We start from the raw sequence: 16,248 nt of genomic DNA, 5'->3' as shown, positions 1-16,248 counted from the left end.
CAGAGCACCCAGATCACACAGAGCACCCAGATCACACAGAGCACCCAGATCACACAGAGCACCCAGATCACACAGAGCACCCTGATCATACAGAGCACCCTGATCATACAGAGCACCCAGATCACCAGAGCACCCAGATCACACTGAGCACCCAGATCACACAGAGCACCCAGATCACACAGAGCACCCAGATCACACAGACCACCCAGCTCACACAGAGCACCAAGATCACACAGAGCACCCAGATCACCAGAGCACCCAGATCACACAGACCACCCAGATCACACAGACCACCCAGCTCACACAGAGCACCCAGATCACACAGAGCACCCAGATCACCAGAGCACCCAGATCACACAGAGCACCCAGCTCACACAGAGCACCCAGATCACACAGAGCACCCAGATCATACAGACCACCCAGATCACACAGACCACCCAGATCACCAGAGCACCCAGATCACCAGAGCACCCAGATCACCAGAGCACCCAGCTCACACAGACCACCCAGATCACCAGAGCACCCAGATCACCAGAGCACCCAGATCACACAGACCACCCAGATCACCAGAGCACCCAGATCACCAGAGCACCCAGATCACACAGAGCACCCAGCTCACACAGAGCACCCAGCTCACACAGAGCACCCAGCTCACACAGACCACCCAGATCACCAGAGCACCCAGATCACACAGACCACCCAGATCACCAGAGCACCCAGATCACCAGAGCACCCAGATCACACAGAGCACCCAGCTCACACAGAGCACCCAGCTCACACAGACCACCCAGATCACCAGAGCACCCAGATCACACAGAGCACCCAGCTCATACAGAGCACCCAGATCACCAGAGCACCCAGATCACCAGAGCACCCAGATCACCAGAGCACCCAGAACACACAGAGCACCCAGATCACCAGAGCACCCAGATCACCAGAGCACCCAGATCACCAGAGCACCCAGATCACACAGAGCACCCAGCTCATACAGAGCACCCAGATCACCAGAGCACCCAGATCACACAGAGCACCCAGATCACACAGAGCACCCAGATCACACAGAGCACCCAGATCACACAGAGCACCCAGATCACACAGAGCACCCTGATCATACAGAGCACCCTGATCATACAGAGCACCCAGATCACCAGAGCACCCAGATCACACTGAGCACCCAGATCACACAGAGCACCCAGATCACACAGAGCACCCAGATCACACAGACCACCCAGCTCACACAGAGCACCAAGATCACACAGAGCACCCAGATCACCAGAGCACCCAGATCACACAGACCACCCAGATCACACAGACCACCCAGCTCACACAGAGCACCCAGATCACACAGAGCACCCAGATCACCAGAGCACCCAGATCACACAGAGCACCCAGCTCACACAGAGCACCCAGATCACACAGAGCACCCAGATCATACAGACCACCCAGATCACACAGACCACCCAGATCACCAGAGCACCCAGATCACCAGAGCACCCAGATCACCAGAGCACCCAGCTCACACAGACCACCCAGATCACCAGAGCACCCAGATCACCAGAGCACCCAGATCACACAGACCACCCAGATCACCAGAGCACCCAGATCACCAGAGCACCCAGATCACACAGAGCACCCAGCTCACACAGAGCACCCAGCTCACACAGAGCACCCAGCTCACACAGACCACCCAGATCACCAGAGCACCCAGATCACACAGACCACCCAGATCACCAGAGCACCCAGATCACCAGAGCACCCAGATCACACAGAGCACCCAGCTCACACAGAGCACCCAGCTCACACAGACCACCCAGATCACCAGAGCACCCAGATCACACAGAGCACCCAGCTCATACAGAGCACCCAGATCACCAGAGCACCCAGATCACCAGAGCACCCAGATCACCAGAGCACCCAGAACACACAGAGCACCCAGATCACCAGAGCACCCAGATCACCAGAGCACCCAGATCACACAGAGCACCCAGCTCATACAGAGCACCCAGATCACCAGAGCACCCAGATCACACAGAGCACCCAGATCACACAGAGCACCCAGATCACACAGAGCACCCAGATCACACAGAGCACCCAGATCACACAGAGCACCCTGATCATACAGAGCACCCTGATCATACAGAGCACCCAGATCACCAGAGCACCCAGATCACACTGAGCACCCAGATCACACAGAGCACCCAGATCACACAGAGCACCCAGATCACACAGACCACCCAGCTCACACAGAGCACCAAGATCACACAGAGCACCCAGATCACACTGAGCACCCAGATCACACAGAGCACCCAGATCACACAGAGCACCCAGATCACACAGACCACCCAGCTCACACAGAGCACCAAGATCACACAGAGCACCCAGATCACCAGAGCACCCAGATCACACAGACCACCCAGATCACACAGACCACCCAGCTCACACAGAGCACCCAGATCACACAGAGCACCCAGATCACCAGACCACCCAGATCACACAGAGCACCCAGCTCACACAGACCACCCAGATCACACAGACCACCCAGCTCACACAGAGCACCCAGATCACACAGAGCACCCAGATCACCAGAGCACCCAGATCACACAGAGCACCCAGATCACACAGACCACCCAGATCACACAGACCACCCAGCTCACACAGAGCACCCAGATCACACAGAGCACCCAGATCACCAGAGCACCCAGATCACACAGAGCACCCAGCTCACACAGAGCACCCAGATCACACAGAGCACCCAGATCATACAGAGCACCCAGATCACACAGAGCACCCAGATCACCAGAGCACCCAGAACACACAGAGCACCCAGATCACCAGAGCACCCAGATCACCAGAGCACCCAGATCACCAGAGCACCCAGATCACACAGAGCACCCAGCTCATACAGAGCACCCAGATCACCAGAGCACCCAGATCACACAGAGCACCCAGATCACCAGAGCACCCAGATCACACAGAGCACCCTGATCATACAGAGCACCCTGATCATACAGAGCACCCAGATCACCAGAGCACCCAGATCACACTGAGCACCCAGATCACACAGAGCACCCAGATCACACAGAGCACCCAGATCACACAGAGCACCCAGATCACACAGACCACCCAGCTCATACAGAGCACCCAGATCACACAGACCACCCAGCTCACACAGAGCACCAAGATCACCAGAGCACCCAGGTCACACAGAGCACCCAGCTCATACAGAGCACCCAGCTCACACAGAGCACCCTGATCATACAGAGCACCCAGATCACCAGAGCACCCAGATCACACAGACCACCCAGCTCATACAGAGCACCAAGATCACACAGAGCACCCAGATCACACAGAGCACCCAGCTCATACAGAGCACCCAGCTCACACAGAGCACCCTGATCATACAGAGCACCCAGATCACCAGAGCACCCTGATCACACAGACCACCCAGCTCATACAGAGCACCCAGATCACCAGAGCACCCAGGTCACACAGAGCACCCAGATCACACAGACCACCCAGCTCATACAGAGCACCCAGCTCATACAGAGCACCCAGCTCATACAGAGCACCCAGATCACCAGAGCACCCAGATCACCAGAGCACCCAGATCACACAGAGCACCCAGATCACACAGAGCACCCAGATCACCAGAGCACCCAGATCACCAGAGCACCCAGATCACCAGAGCACCCAGCTCACACAGAGCACCCAGATCACACAGACCACCCAGATCACACAGACCACCCAGCTCACACAGAGCACCCAGATCACACAGAGCACCCAGATCACCAGAGCACCCAGCTCACACAGAGCACCCAGATCACACAGAGCACCCAGATCATACAGACCACCCAGATCACACAGACAACCCAGATCACACAGAGCACCCAGATCACCAGAGCACCCAGATCACCAGAGCACCCAGATCACCAGAGCACCCAAATCACCAGAGCACCCAGATCACACAGAGCACCCAGATCACACAGAGCACCCAGATCACCAGAGCACCCAGATCACCAGAGCACCCAGATCACACAGACCACCCAGCTCATACAGAGCACCCAAATCACACAGACCACCCAGCTCACACAGAGCACCCAGATCACCAGAGCACCCAGCTCACACAGAGCACCCAGATCACCAGACCACCCAGATCACCAGAGCACCCAAATCACCAGAGCACCCAGATCACCAGAGCACCCAGATCACCAGAGCACCCAGATCACCAGAGCACCCAGATCACCAGAGCACCCAGATCACACAGAGCACCCAGATCACCAGAGCACCCAGATCACACAGAGCACCCAGATAACCAGAGCACCCAGATCACCAGAGCACCCAGATCACCAGAGCACCCAGATCACCAGAGCACCCAGATCACACAGAGCACCCAGATCACCAGAGCACCCAGATCACACAGAGCACCCAGATAACCAGAGCACCCAGATCACCAGAGCACCCAGATCACACAGAGCACCCAGATAACCAGAGCACCCAGATCACCAGAGCACCCAGATCACCAGAGCACCCAGATCACCAGAGCACCCAGATCACACAGAGCACCCAGATCACCAGAGCACCCAGATCACACAGAGCACCCAGATAACCAGAGCACCCAGATCACCAGAGCACCCAGATCACACAGAGCACCCAGCTCACACAGACCACCCAGATCACCAGAGCACCCAGCTCACACAGAGCACCCAGCTCATACAGAGCACCCAGCTCATACAGAGCACCCAGATCACCAGAGCACCCAGATCACCAGAGCACCCAGAACACACAGAGCACCCAGATCACACAGACCACCCAGATCACACAGAGCACCCAGATCACCAGAGCACCCAGATCACCAGAGCACCCAGATCACACAGAGCACCCAGATCACCAGAGCACCCAGATCACACAGAGCACCCAGATCACACAGAGCACCCAGATCACACAGAGCACCCAGATCACCAGAGCACCCAGATCACCAGAGCACCCAGATCACACAGACCACCCAGCTCATACAGAGCACCCAAATCACACAGACCACCCAGCTCACACAGAGCACCCAGATCACCAGAGCACCCAGCTCACACAGAGCACCCAGATCACCAGACCACCCAGATCACCAGAGCACCCAAATCACCAGAGCACCCAGATCACCAGAGCACCCAGATCACCAGAGCACCCAGATCACCAGAGCACCCAGATCACACAGAGCACCCAGATCACCAGAGCACCCAGATCACACAGAGCACCCAGATCACCAGAGCACCCAGATCACCAGAGCACCCAGATCACCAGAGCACCCAGATCACCAGAGCACCCAGATCACACAGAGCACCCAGATCACCAGAGCACCCAGATCACACAGAGCACCCAGATAACCAGAGCACCCAGATCACCAGAGCACCCAGATCACACAGAGCACCCAGATCACACAGAGCACCCAGATCACCAGAGCACCCAGATCACACAGAGCACCCAGCTCATACAGAGCACCCAGCTCATACAGAGCACCCAGATCACCAGAGCACCCAGATCACCAGAGCACCCAGATCACCAGAGCACCCAGAACACACAGAGCACCCAGATCACCAGGGGCACAACAGCAAACATTAGAAAAAGGAAGCTGAGAACGCCACTTGAAGTCTGAAGATTTTACAGATCAGACCCATCATCCATCAATCATCCATCCATCCATTATCCATCCATCCATCCATCAATCATCCATCCATCCACCCATCCATCCATCCATCATCCATCCATCCATCCATCCATCTTCCTCATCATTGTCGTCATCCATCCATCCATCCATCCATCCATCCATCTTCCTCGTCATTGTCGTCATCCATCCATCCATCATCCATCCATCCATCCATCCATCCATCATCCATCCATCCATCCATCCATCATCCATCCATCCATCCATCCATCATCCATCCATCATCCATCCATCCATCCATCCATCCATCCATCATCCATCCATCCATCCATCCATCCATCATCCATCCATCCATCATCCATCCATCCATCCATCCATCCATCCATCCATCATCCATCCATCATCCATCCATCCATCCATCATCCATCTATCCATCCATCCATCCATCATCCATCCATCATCCATCCATCCATCCAACATCCATCTATCCATCCATCCATCCATCATCCATCCATCATCCATCTATCCATCCATCCATCCATCATCCATCCATCCATCCATCCATCCATCCATCCATCCATCATCCATCCATCATCCATCCATCCATCCATTATCCATCCATCCATCCATCCATCCATCCATCCATCATCCATCCATCCATCCATCCATCTTCCTCATCATTGTCGTCATCCATCCATCCATCCATCCATCTTCCTCATCATTGTCGTCATCCATCCATCCATCCATCCATCCATCATCCATCCATCATCCATCCATCCATCCATTATCCATCCATCCATCCATCAATCATCCATCCATCCACCCATCCATCCATCCATCATCCATCCATCCATCCATCCATCTTCCTCATCATTGTCGTCATCCATCCATCCATCCATCCATCCATCCATCTTCCTCGTCATTGTCGTCATCCATCCATCCATCATCCATCCATCCATCCATCCATCCATCCATCCATCATCCATCCATCCATCCATCCATCATCCATCCATCCCTCCATCCATCATCCATCCATCATCCATCCATCCATCCATCCATCCATCATCCATCCATCCATCCATCCATCCATCCATCATCCATCCATCCATCATCCATCCATCCATCCATCCATCCATCCATCCATCCATCATCCATCCATCATCCATCCATCCATCCATCATCCATCTATCCATCCATCCATCCATCATCCATCCATCATCCATCCATCCATCCAACATCCATCTATCCATCCATCCATCCATCATCCATCCATCATCCATCTATCCATCCATCCATCCATCATCCATCCATCCATCCATCCATCCATCCATCCATCCATCATCCATCCATCATCCATCCATCCATCCATCCATCCATCCATCCATCCATCCATCATGACGTTACTAATCTTCAGGTTTGTTTTTCAAAGCAGACTCGATAACATTTAGGTTTCTGCCTGCAGGTTGCACAGTTTGTAGTCCTGTTGCTTTGCTTTCTGGGTTTGATACCCGACCAAGGTTCTCTCTGCATAGAGTATCCATGCATCTCTCTGTGCATCTCTCCAGGTACTCTGATTTCCTCCCACAGTCAAGAAATGATAATTGGCCTGTACTTATATAATGATTTTTTTCAAGTCAGAAGACTTGACAAAAGTGCTTTTTTACTACATGCAGTCGTGCACTCACACACAGATGGTGCTACAGTAAGTTACATTGTAGCCTCGGCTGCCCTGCGGCTCACTGAGAGAAGTCAGGCTGCCGTACGCTGGTCCCTACGGTCCTTTCTCGCCCAAGAACACAACGACAATGACAGCTGGAGCTGGGGATAGAACAGAAAACCCTTTGGTTGCAGAGCTAACTCCTGCATTGGATGCCACTGTTGCCCCCCACATAACTGTTTGCTTAATTGGTGTCTCTAAATTGCCCTTAGATGAGTGTGTGTGCATGGTTGTGTCTCACTATTGTCCAGCGGTGCATAAAATGATCATAAATGAAAGATTTAACCTCTTCTTAATGACAGAGCACATATTCTTTAGTGTAAGAAACACAAAAGATTAGTGTACATGTATCCAAAGTTGTTGAGCATTTGGACATGTTGGGGTCATGGTGGGGAGCTCAGGTTGAGACTTGAAATCTGCAGTCATTTGTTACTACGGCTGAATTTCTTTAAGCTTCAGTTGGTCAGAGTTCTGCTGCGCTGCTTCAGGCACTCAGGGCTTGGTATGCCATGTCTGCTGTGTCATCCTGCTACTGATGTATTCCTATTGTTTCTATGTTTCCGCTCCTCTATTCTGTTACGATGAGTAATCTTTGGTAAAACGGTGGCGTAGGCTGCAGGAGTTTGTCTTGACACCAGAGGCAGCTCCATCTGTCTCAGTCCTTGTGTCATTGGGCAGAGCTTCTCCCCCTTTGCCTGCTGATGGTGGACTGGGCGCTTCGTCACTATTCACAGCACCAGGTTTGGGACCTCAGCCTCTGTCTCCTACATGTTCTTGGTTACAGAGCTCCTCTAAAACCTTTTAAATTCTATTCAGTTTATTTCTATAGCTCCAATTCACATCATGTCATCTCAGCTCACTTTCCAGTTCAACCAGATCATCCAGTCAGATTGATTCAAAGTTTTCTATCTAAGGAAAACCAGCTGATTGCATCGACTCATTGACTCTTCAGCAATCCCTCACACTAAGCATGCTTGTAGCGACAGTGGAGAGGAAAAACTCCCTTTGAACAGGAAGAAACCTCCAGCAGAACCAGGCTCAGTGTGAGCGGCCATCTGCTGAGGCCCACTGGGGTTCAAGGAGACAGAAGCAGACGTAGAAAAAGAAGCATAGATACAAAAGGCAACTGTCAACCAGCACCTCCACTCCTCAAAGCTGAAGTCCAACCTGCAGCAGGATCCCCCACCCCCACCCCACTGCAGAGTGGTTCTCTGAGATTGTCTTTGTCTCCTCTCTGGGTCTCAGGGCCGTCGCTGGGGGATCTGTCTGATAAAAAGAAGAAGTTTGGGTGGTTCAGCCACTCCAATGACACTCACGGTGAGTCATTCTCCTGGGTTTGCATCGCAGATTTTGTAGAGGCCAAAATGTCCTACAGCAGCAGATAGACACGGGAAGATGGACCCTTAGGGACTTGGGTCTATTGTCATAATATGTGAATAATATGGGTAAACCGGGGGACATGGAATACCTAGGAAATTTGGGGCCCTAGGCAAAGACAGGCAGGGGCCCCTCTGAATGGAGAAGACAACACATAGAACAGCCCCATCCTACAGATATAGAAATGTTAATAGAATAGACATCCATTATCTGTTCTAGGTTGTGTCCCTCTCTTCTTGTCCCTTTTCTTCTTGTTTTCCTCTCTATGTTTTGTACTCAGCTGACTTTTCATGCTGTCTCTAAAGGAATGAAAGATTTTTTCCAAGCACTAAGCTCACTTAGCTGATTGCTCCTTCCTGTGTTTCCAAAAAGGCCAAAGTAAATAACCCAGTCCTTCTTTTCACTGTAGACAAGCCATGATCTGCTTATCTGTTCTCCATTTTTCATTTGGATGAAATAATAGCTGCATGAATCATGACAGCAGACAAGATAGAGGAGAGCAGGAGGCGGGGTTACCAATCTACTCGCTCTGGAGAGCAGAGTTCGCTGCTTTTAGATGTTGTCTCCAAAGTCTCCAGTAGCAGAAAAAAGTCTCTAGGAGCTTTTTAGAAATCAAAGTGCTAGAGGGGTCTGAAAAGTGGCTAAATATAGCGACTAAAGTGCTAAGTTGGCAACACTGCTCTTTGCATGGTTTGTTTTCAAATGGTTTGCTGCTGTCTGTTTGGACCTTTCTGAACATGTGCAGCAAATGGACTGATCCAATATGGTGGACACTGAGACTGAGACACTGAGACCAATATGGTGGGGCTGAGACACACCTTATAAAAGGATTTTTATCAAAAACATAATTAATGTGCACAAATAAGTAATAGTTTTAATAGTATTAACCATACATGTAAACAGAGTTTTATGGGGCCCCCAGGATGTAGGGGTCCGAGGCAGCTGCCTAGTATTGCCTAATGCTAAATGTTAAATCCCTCCCTTGGGAAAACTTTCCTCATATTCCACGTATCATGTTTGTCTGTCTCTCGTAGCGAGTCTTCCAGCCAGTGAAACAGCTTCGGAGAACACGGAGAACATCGATGAAGAACACACCAACTGCTGCCAGGCCTGCTGGTAACTACCAGGTTTATGGGATTTCTTTAAAAGAACATTAAGATTATATTTCTAGTTAAAAGCAGATATTTACATCCACCCTTTTTCTTTCCTCACCATCTGACTGGAAATCAGACAAAACTTCTTCTGTTTCTGATCCGTTAAGATTAAGAACATTGGCTGTTTCTCACTATGTGTACTGGTGCGTTCTCGTGTGGTCGTGAAACGTCATCAGCCTCAGCCATAGTACTGTTCCAATTCATAAGAACACAAAACCGAAGAACGGACAAAGTTCTGGCCCCTCCCTCTTTACCCAGCATGCATCAGAGCAGACTTGTCCTTTCTCCAGACTGACAGCTGTCCCAGCATGCACTGCGGCAGCAGCAGCTTCCAGGTTAGCGCTCACAAGCTCAGAGGATTAAGTTAAAAGTTCTCTTTTCTATTTCTGTTGTTCAATAAAAGTATTTTAAAGAGCATTTGAAGTGAGAATATTATACTTTAGGCTTCAATATATGACTCATTTACTGATTTAGAGCGTAATTTAAAAAAAAGTTGAGATGGTGAGAGGACCGTGGCAACCAGCGGACCTCTGAGTCTAACCACAGCCAGGGCTAACGTCAGCCCGTCTACAGCTGCCAGGGCTAACGTTAGACCGTCTGCAGCAGCCAGGGCTAACGTTAGACCGTCTGCAGCTGCCAGGGCTAACATTAGCCCGTCTGCAGCAGCCAGGGCTAACGTTAGCCCGTCTGCAGCAGCCAGGGCTAACGTTAGACCGTCTGCAGCTGCCAGGGCTAACATTAGCCCGTCTGCAGCAGCCAGGGCTAACGTTAGCCCGTCTGCAGCAGCCAGGGCTAACGTTAGCCCGTCTGCAGCTGCCAGGGCTAACATTAGCCCGTCTGCAGCAGTCAGGGCTAACGTTAGCCCGTCTGCAGCTGCCAGGGCTAACGTTAGCCCGTCTGCAGCAGCCAGGGTTAACGTCAGCCCGTCTGAAGCAGCCAGGGCTAACGTTAGCCCGTCTGCAGTAGCCAGGGCTAACGTTAGCCCGTCTGCAGCAGCCAGGGTTAACGTCAGCCCGTCTGAAGCAGCCAGGGCTAACGTTAGCCCGTCTGCAGCAGCCAGGGCTAACGTTAGCCCGTCTGCAGCAGCCAGGGTTAACGTCAGCCTGTCTGAAGCAGCCAGGGCTAACGTTAGCCCGTCTGCAGCAGCCAGGGTTAACGTCAGCCCGTCTACCACGTGGGACTCAGCTCTTTGTGTAAGTAAGTGGAAGAAGAAGAAGAAGGAACCTTGTTTGCTCAACCACCTTACGATGACCACATGAATTTCAAACATGTTTAATTTTCTCCCAACCTGACAATGGGCTCTATGCACAGCTCCACTACTTCCTGAATTTAAGGCAGCTCCTTTGCTTCCTTTCTTTCATTACTGGACGAACTGATTAATCCAGGTGTGTCTGGCCAGTTACTTAGGTCATACACACCTGGATTAATCAGTGCATCCAATCATGAAAGACAAGAAGCAAAGGAGCCTCCTGAAGTTCAGGAAGTGGTGGAGTTGTGCATAGAGCCTATTCCTGTTGGGGAGGTGGTCATTAGAGGCTGATCGCCCCTCGTTATCCCCTATATACTACACGACGCACCATTAGGCTGAAAGTCAGCCCAATCGAAAAATTCTTACACAACTGGGGATTCTGCCCAAAAAGGGCAAAAAATCGTGCAGTGTGTGGCCGGCCCAGACCATGGGTCAATCTCTCAAGAATGTGTTCCTTTGCCAGCTAGGGAGAAGGTCTCCTCTTGGTTACCTGAACAATCGTGGGTAGAGATAGAAATTGGTGTTGGACAACAGTACGTTACATTATTCTTATCTGCAGGGGGTCCAGGGTCTCTCCGCCAACTTCCTCTGGGAGTGGAGTGACAGACAGGTCTAAGCTGGTAGAACCCCAATCCAAGCAATGTTCAATATTCATCTATATTTCTGTTCATCTCATAGCTGTTTGGCACAACATGGTAGAGGAAGCATCAGGATCCATGCAGGTCTCTACTGGAAAAGCCTGAAGTTGACCGTTGCTGTTTTACATGAGCTCCATTAATACATCTGACAGTGACAGTCATCACCATCATCATTATCATCATCATCATCACCACCACCATCATCATCATCATCAGCAGCAGCATCATCATCATCATCATCACCACCATTATCAGCATCATCATCATCATCATCATCACCACCATTATCAGCATCATCATCATCATCATCATCATCATCATCATGATCATCATCATCATCACCACCATCATCATCATCAGGGATTGTGAGCTTTTTCATCCGATCATCCTGACTAACCTTAAAAAACAGGAAAGTTTATTCCATGATCATGTTTTTAAATGTCTACAGTAGAAGCTAGCTGTGCAGGCTGGCAGATTTTGCCACCTTCAGGCAGTAAATTAACTGTTTTTTGTGTTTCAGCTCTCAGGTGATGAAGATCAGTTGCTGGTGAGTTCCTGCAGATTAAAAAGTAAAAATTCACAAACCTTCTTGCCACTGAAGCTCTCGCTCTGTCTCAGCCGGGTGCTGCGTCGCTGGAATCGAGTTTGTCGCAGAAACTGTCGAACTGCCGTCAAATCGGTGACGTTCTATTGGTTGGTTCTCCTGCTGGTATTCCTAAACACATCCCTTAGTGCGTCCGAGCACTACAACCAGCCCGACTGGTTAACTCAAGTCCAGGGTAAGAAATCCTCTCCCTATGGTGCCACCTGGTGGCCGTGTTTCTCTCTGTCGATCCTGCAGATTGGTTCCAGAACAGCATAGATGTTGGATCTTCTTTATGAGGTACGGTCTCTGTTCTGCAGACATCGCCAACAAAGTTCTGCTATCTCTCTTCACGGTGGAAATGCTGCTTAAGATGTACAGCCTGGGTCTGGCACATTACTTTGTGGCGTTCTTCAACCGCTTCGACTGTTTTGTGGTGTGCGCCGGCATCATCGAGACCATCCTTGTGGAGCTGGAGATCATGCCTCCCCTGGGAATCTCAGTGCTGCGCTGCGTCCGTCTGCTGCGGATCTTTAAGGTCACACGGTGAGATCTGACCCCAACCAGCAGGTAGAACCTCTGCACCATCTTTCTACTGCTCTGGTCATTTCCCAGTATGTCTCCTCAGCCATTGGACAGCTCTGTCCAACCTGGTGGCATCCCTGCTGAACTCCATGAAGTCCATCGCCTCACTGCTGCTCCTGCTCTTCCTCTTCCTTATCATCTTCGCTCTGCTTGGCATGCAGCTGTTTGGAGGGAAGTTCAACTTCGACGAGACTCAGACCAAACGTAGCACCTTCGATGCCTTCCCGCAGGCGCTGCTCACCTGCTTCCAGGTGCCGTAGTGACAGCGAGCTTGTGGTGTCAAAGCATTTGGGAAGCGTTTCCGTAACGATTTCTGTGTGCTCAGATTTTAACAGGCGAGGACTGGAATGTGGTCATGTATGACGGCATCATGGCGTACGGCGGTCCTGTGTTTCCAGGGATGATTGTCTGCATTTACTTTGTCATCCTCTTTATCTGTGGCAACTGTATCCATGACAACAAACAATAACCTTATAAACTTATGATTTATACACCTACATGTTTATTGTTACTTGAATTACACGCCACATTCTGTGTTCCAATGTGCCTAACTAATCATTCATGCAGTTTGTCTGTCAGTCTGTCGTTCCATCCATTGTCATCCTCCTAATGTTTTAAACTCTTCCATCAGTTAACAACAGGATCTCCTTCAGGGTCTTGTGTCAGAAAGTGGGCGAAGTAGCGACTCAGAATAGGTTTTGAGGTAAATATCTGCATATCCTGGGTTTTCAGTTTCAAAAAGCTAGACAGCCGTTATCTAAAGTTCCTCTGTGAACTCTGGACAGTAGCAGGATTTCTTGAACTTATCCTGTGTTCCATTAATGATGGCTTCCTGTACTCCCCCTACACTTGGGCTAACTTGACTCAGAGATAAATTATGCAGAGGATTTTCCTGCCAAAAATCAAGAGCACACCTTTTCAATTTGATAGCAGGATTTTCTCCACCTTCATTGACAACTTGTAATGCTCACATTCAAGACTTCTGCTTTCTCAAAAAATATATTCTCTTTTCCATCAAATTTTAGTTTGTGCTTTCAGATCTAATGCATCTTGCAGATATTTCCTCATCTCGTTTCCTTTCCTCTCCTTGTGCCAAACCAGTCTCTGCTTGAGTTAGAGATACACTGGCAGACCTTTCGGGATGGATGGATGGATGGATGGATGGATGGATGGATGGATGGATGGATGGATGGATGGATGGATGGATGGACGGACGGATAAGGAGAGAATTTTGTGTTCAGGCCTGTAGATGGGTCGTTTCTAGAGTAGTTAGCCTACTTTTATCAAGGCTAAAATTGTTCAGAAATCTGAACTTGCATGATGATTTGCATATGGAAGACCATTGCACACAACTGGGTTAGAAGAAAATATTTGAGAATCAATTTTATTATGAGTAGGCAGTAACAGGGAAACTCAGTAGAAGAAAAAATAGAGAAGAAATAGAAGAAAACAAGCACACCCTTTCTATTGGCTGCAAAGGTTGCTAGGTGACGATCCGACTCCAGTCTGATAGAGAGCGGGGGGAAAAAACAGCAAAGTGTCTGCAAGCGTATCTCCGACTTGAGCAGAGACTGGTTTACACACATTAACTCAGATGTCCCAGTGAGTCCCTGATCTACAAGGAAAGTAAAATGTATCCTTAATGTGCGTCAGACATCCTGCTGAATGTCTTCCTGGCCATTGCTGTGGACAATCTGGCTGGTGGAGATGGAGATGACAAAAAGAAAGAGTGAGTCCTGCAGGGTTGAAGCAGCAAATGGAACACCTGGAGGATGAATGTTTGGTTAACCCAGGCTTTCCTTTTGCTCTTCTGTAGTAAGAAGGACGAGGGTGAGGTTGAGGGTGAGGCGGAGGCTGAAGGAGAAGTTAAGGTGAGCAGGTTCACCAGGAGGAAAGCTTTTGATCACTGAAATGTCTTCGGCGTATTTTAAGGTTTGTTTGTCTCTCCAGGTGGACATTGATGAAGATACTGAGTACGAGGAGGAAGAGGAGCTTCCTGAAGGAGAAGATGGTTAGTTCTTACAGGAGTGTGTCCTATTGAACTGATTCACTGACTATAGAAAACACTAAACTAGTTGAGCTCAGGATCTCTAAATAACCAAGATCCATAGCTTCATCTCTGCAGCTTCCACAAATCAAGCAGATAAATCAGTGCCTGTGATCCAGCGTTGGAGAAAATCTGACTTTCCAAGTCTGGATTCTGACTGGTTTGATGAGAATTTAATTCTGGGAGTTGAAGCCCCTTAAGAAAGACTTTCGGCATTTCAGAGTTTTAATCAGTGTCAAGGTAAATTATTCACCTCGATATTTGCACTCAGCCAATTTCTAGAACCATAAACTAAAACCGTCAATGAAAACCTTGCAAATATTTTGCTTTCCAGGAACTTAAAGGGTTCTGGGTCTATTAGTCTTCATATCAGTGGTGGGTCATTAGAGGAAAAGTGAATGCTACAAATGAGAGAGTCTTTCACTGATACTTTATGGAATGAGAAGACAAAAAGCCCAGACCAATTCCAGAATCTGTTCTGCTTCTGTTGCCTTGACTTGACAGAATGAGTTCTCTCTCAGTAACTGAGGTTTCTCCTGTCTTCTTCCCAGATGGAGGGGTGCAGCTGAAGATGGCTGATCTTGCACCTCCTAAAGAGAAGGTTCTCCCCATCCCAGAGGGCAGCGCCTTCTTCTGCCTCAGCAAGACAAACCCGTGAGTGTGCGACCACCTCGTCATTCTCTGACACCAAGACCATTCCTACCAAAGCTGATGTTCGAACAATAGACATCTTCACACAGAAGTTAAGGTAGAAGATGCTGTTGTTCTGGGCACCTCTTCAAAGTGCCCAGGTAGAGGATTCTTCTGTGGTCAGGAAAGTTCCTCTTTGGTCATAAAGGTTCCTTTTTGGTCAGAAAGGGTTCTTCTGTGGTCGGGAAGGTTCTTCCTTGGTCAGGAAGTTTCTTATATGGTCATGAAGCCTCCCCTAGGGTCAGGAAGGTTCCTATTTGGTCAGGAAGGTTCTTCTAAGGTCAGGAAGGTTCATCTTTGGTCATAAAGCTTCCTCTTTAAACACGAGGATTCTTCTGTGGTTAGGAAGGTTCCTCTTTGGTCAGGAAGGTTTGTCTGTGGACATGAAGCCTCCCCTAGGATCAGGAAGGTTTCTCTTTGTTTAAGAAGGTTCTTCTTTGGTCATGATTGTTCCTCTTTGGTCAGGAAGGGTCTTCTGTGGTCATGAAGGTTCCTCTTTGGTCAGAAAGGTTTTTCTGTTGTCTTAAAAATTCCTATTTGGTCAGGAAGGTACTT

At 49.7% G+C, this 16,248-nt stretch overlaps 1 protein-coding gene across 2 annotated transcripts in view; it reads left to right on the top strand.

Annotated features, from left to right (window-relative positions):
• The window catches only part of cacna1fb (calcium channel, voltage-dependent, L type, alpha 1F subunit), a 71,365-nt gene that overhangs the window by 34,072 nt on the left and 21,045 nt on the right, over positions 1-16,248 (top strand). For both annotated transcript variants that reach the window (XM_038298424.1, XM_038298425.1), the window contains exons 11-21: positions 8,616-8,687; positions 9,782-9,863; positions 12,309-12,335; positions 12,407-12,567; positions 12,692-12,917; positions 13,000-13,207; positions 13,282-13,402; positions 14,610-14,685; positions 14,773-14,827; positions 14,907-14,967; positions 15,555-15,657. In XM_038298424.1, the coding sequence (XP_038154352.1) occupies positions 8,616-8,687; positions 9,782-9,863; positions 12,309-12,335; positions 12,407-12,567; positions 12,692-12,917; positions 13,000-13,207; positions 13,282-13,402; positions 14,610-14,685; positions 14,773-14,827; positions 14,907-14,967; positions 15,555-15,657 (1,192 nt within the window). The remainder of the gene's footprint in view (positions 1-8,615; positions 8,688-9,781; positions 9,864-12,308; positions 12,336-12,406; positions 12,568-12,691; positions 12,918-12,999; positions 13,208-13,281; positions 13,403-14,609; positions 14,686-14,772; positions 14,828-14,906; positions 14,968-15,554; positions 15,658-16,248) is intronic.

The sequence above is a fragment of the Cyprinodon tularosa genome, unplaced genomic scaffold, assembly GCF_016077235.1.
Source record: "Cyprinodon tularosa strain WSP-4 unplaced genomic scaffold, ASM1607723v1 ctg407, whole genome shotgun sequence".
NCBI lineage: Eukaryota > Metazoa > Chordata > Actinopteri > Cyprinodontiformes > Cyprinodontidae > Cyprinodon > Cyprinodon tularosa.
The sequence above is the reverse complement of the archived record's forward strand: the minus strand, read 5'-3'. Positions and strand labels throughout refer to the sequence as shown.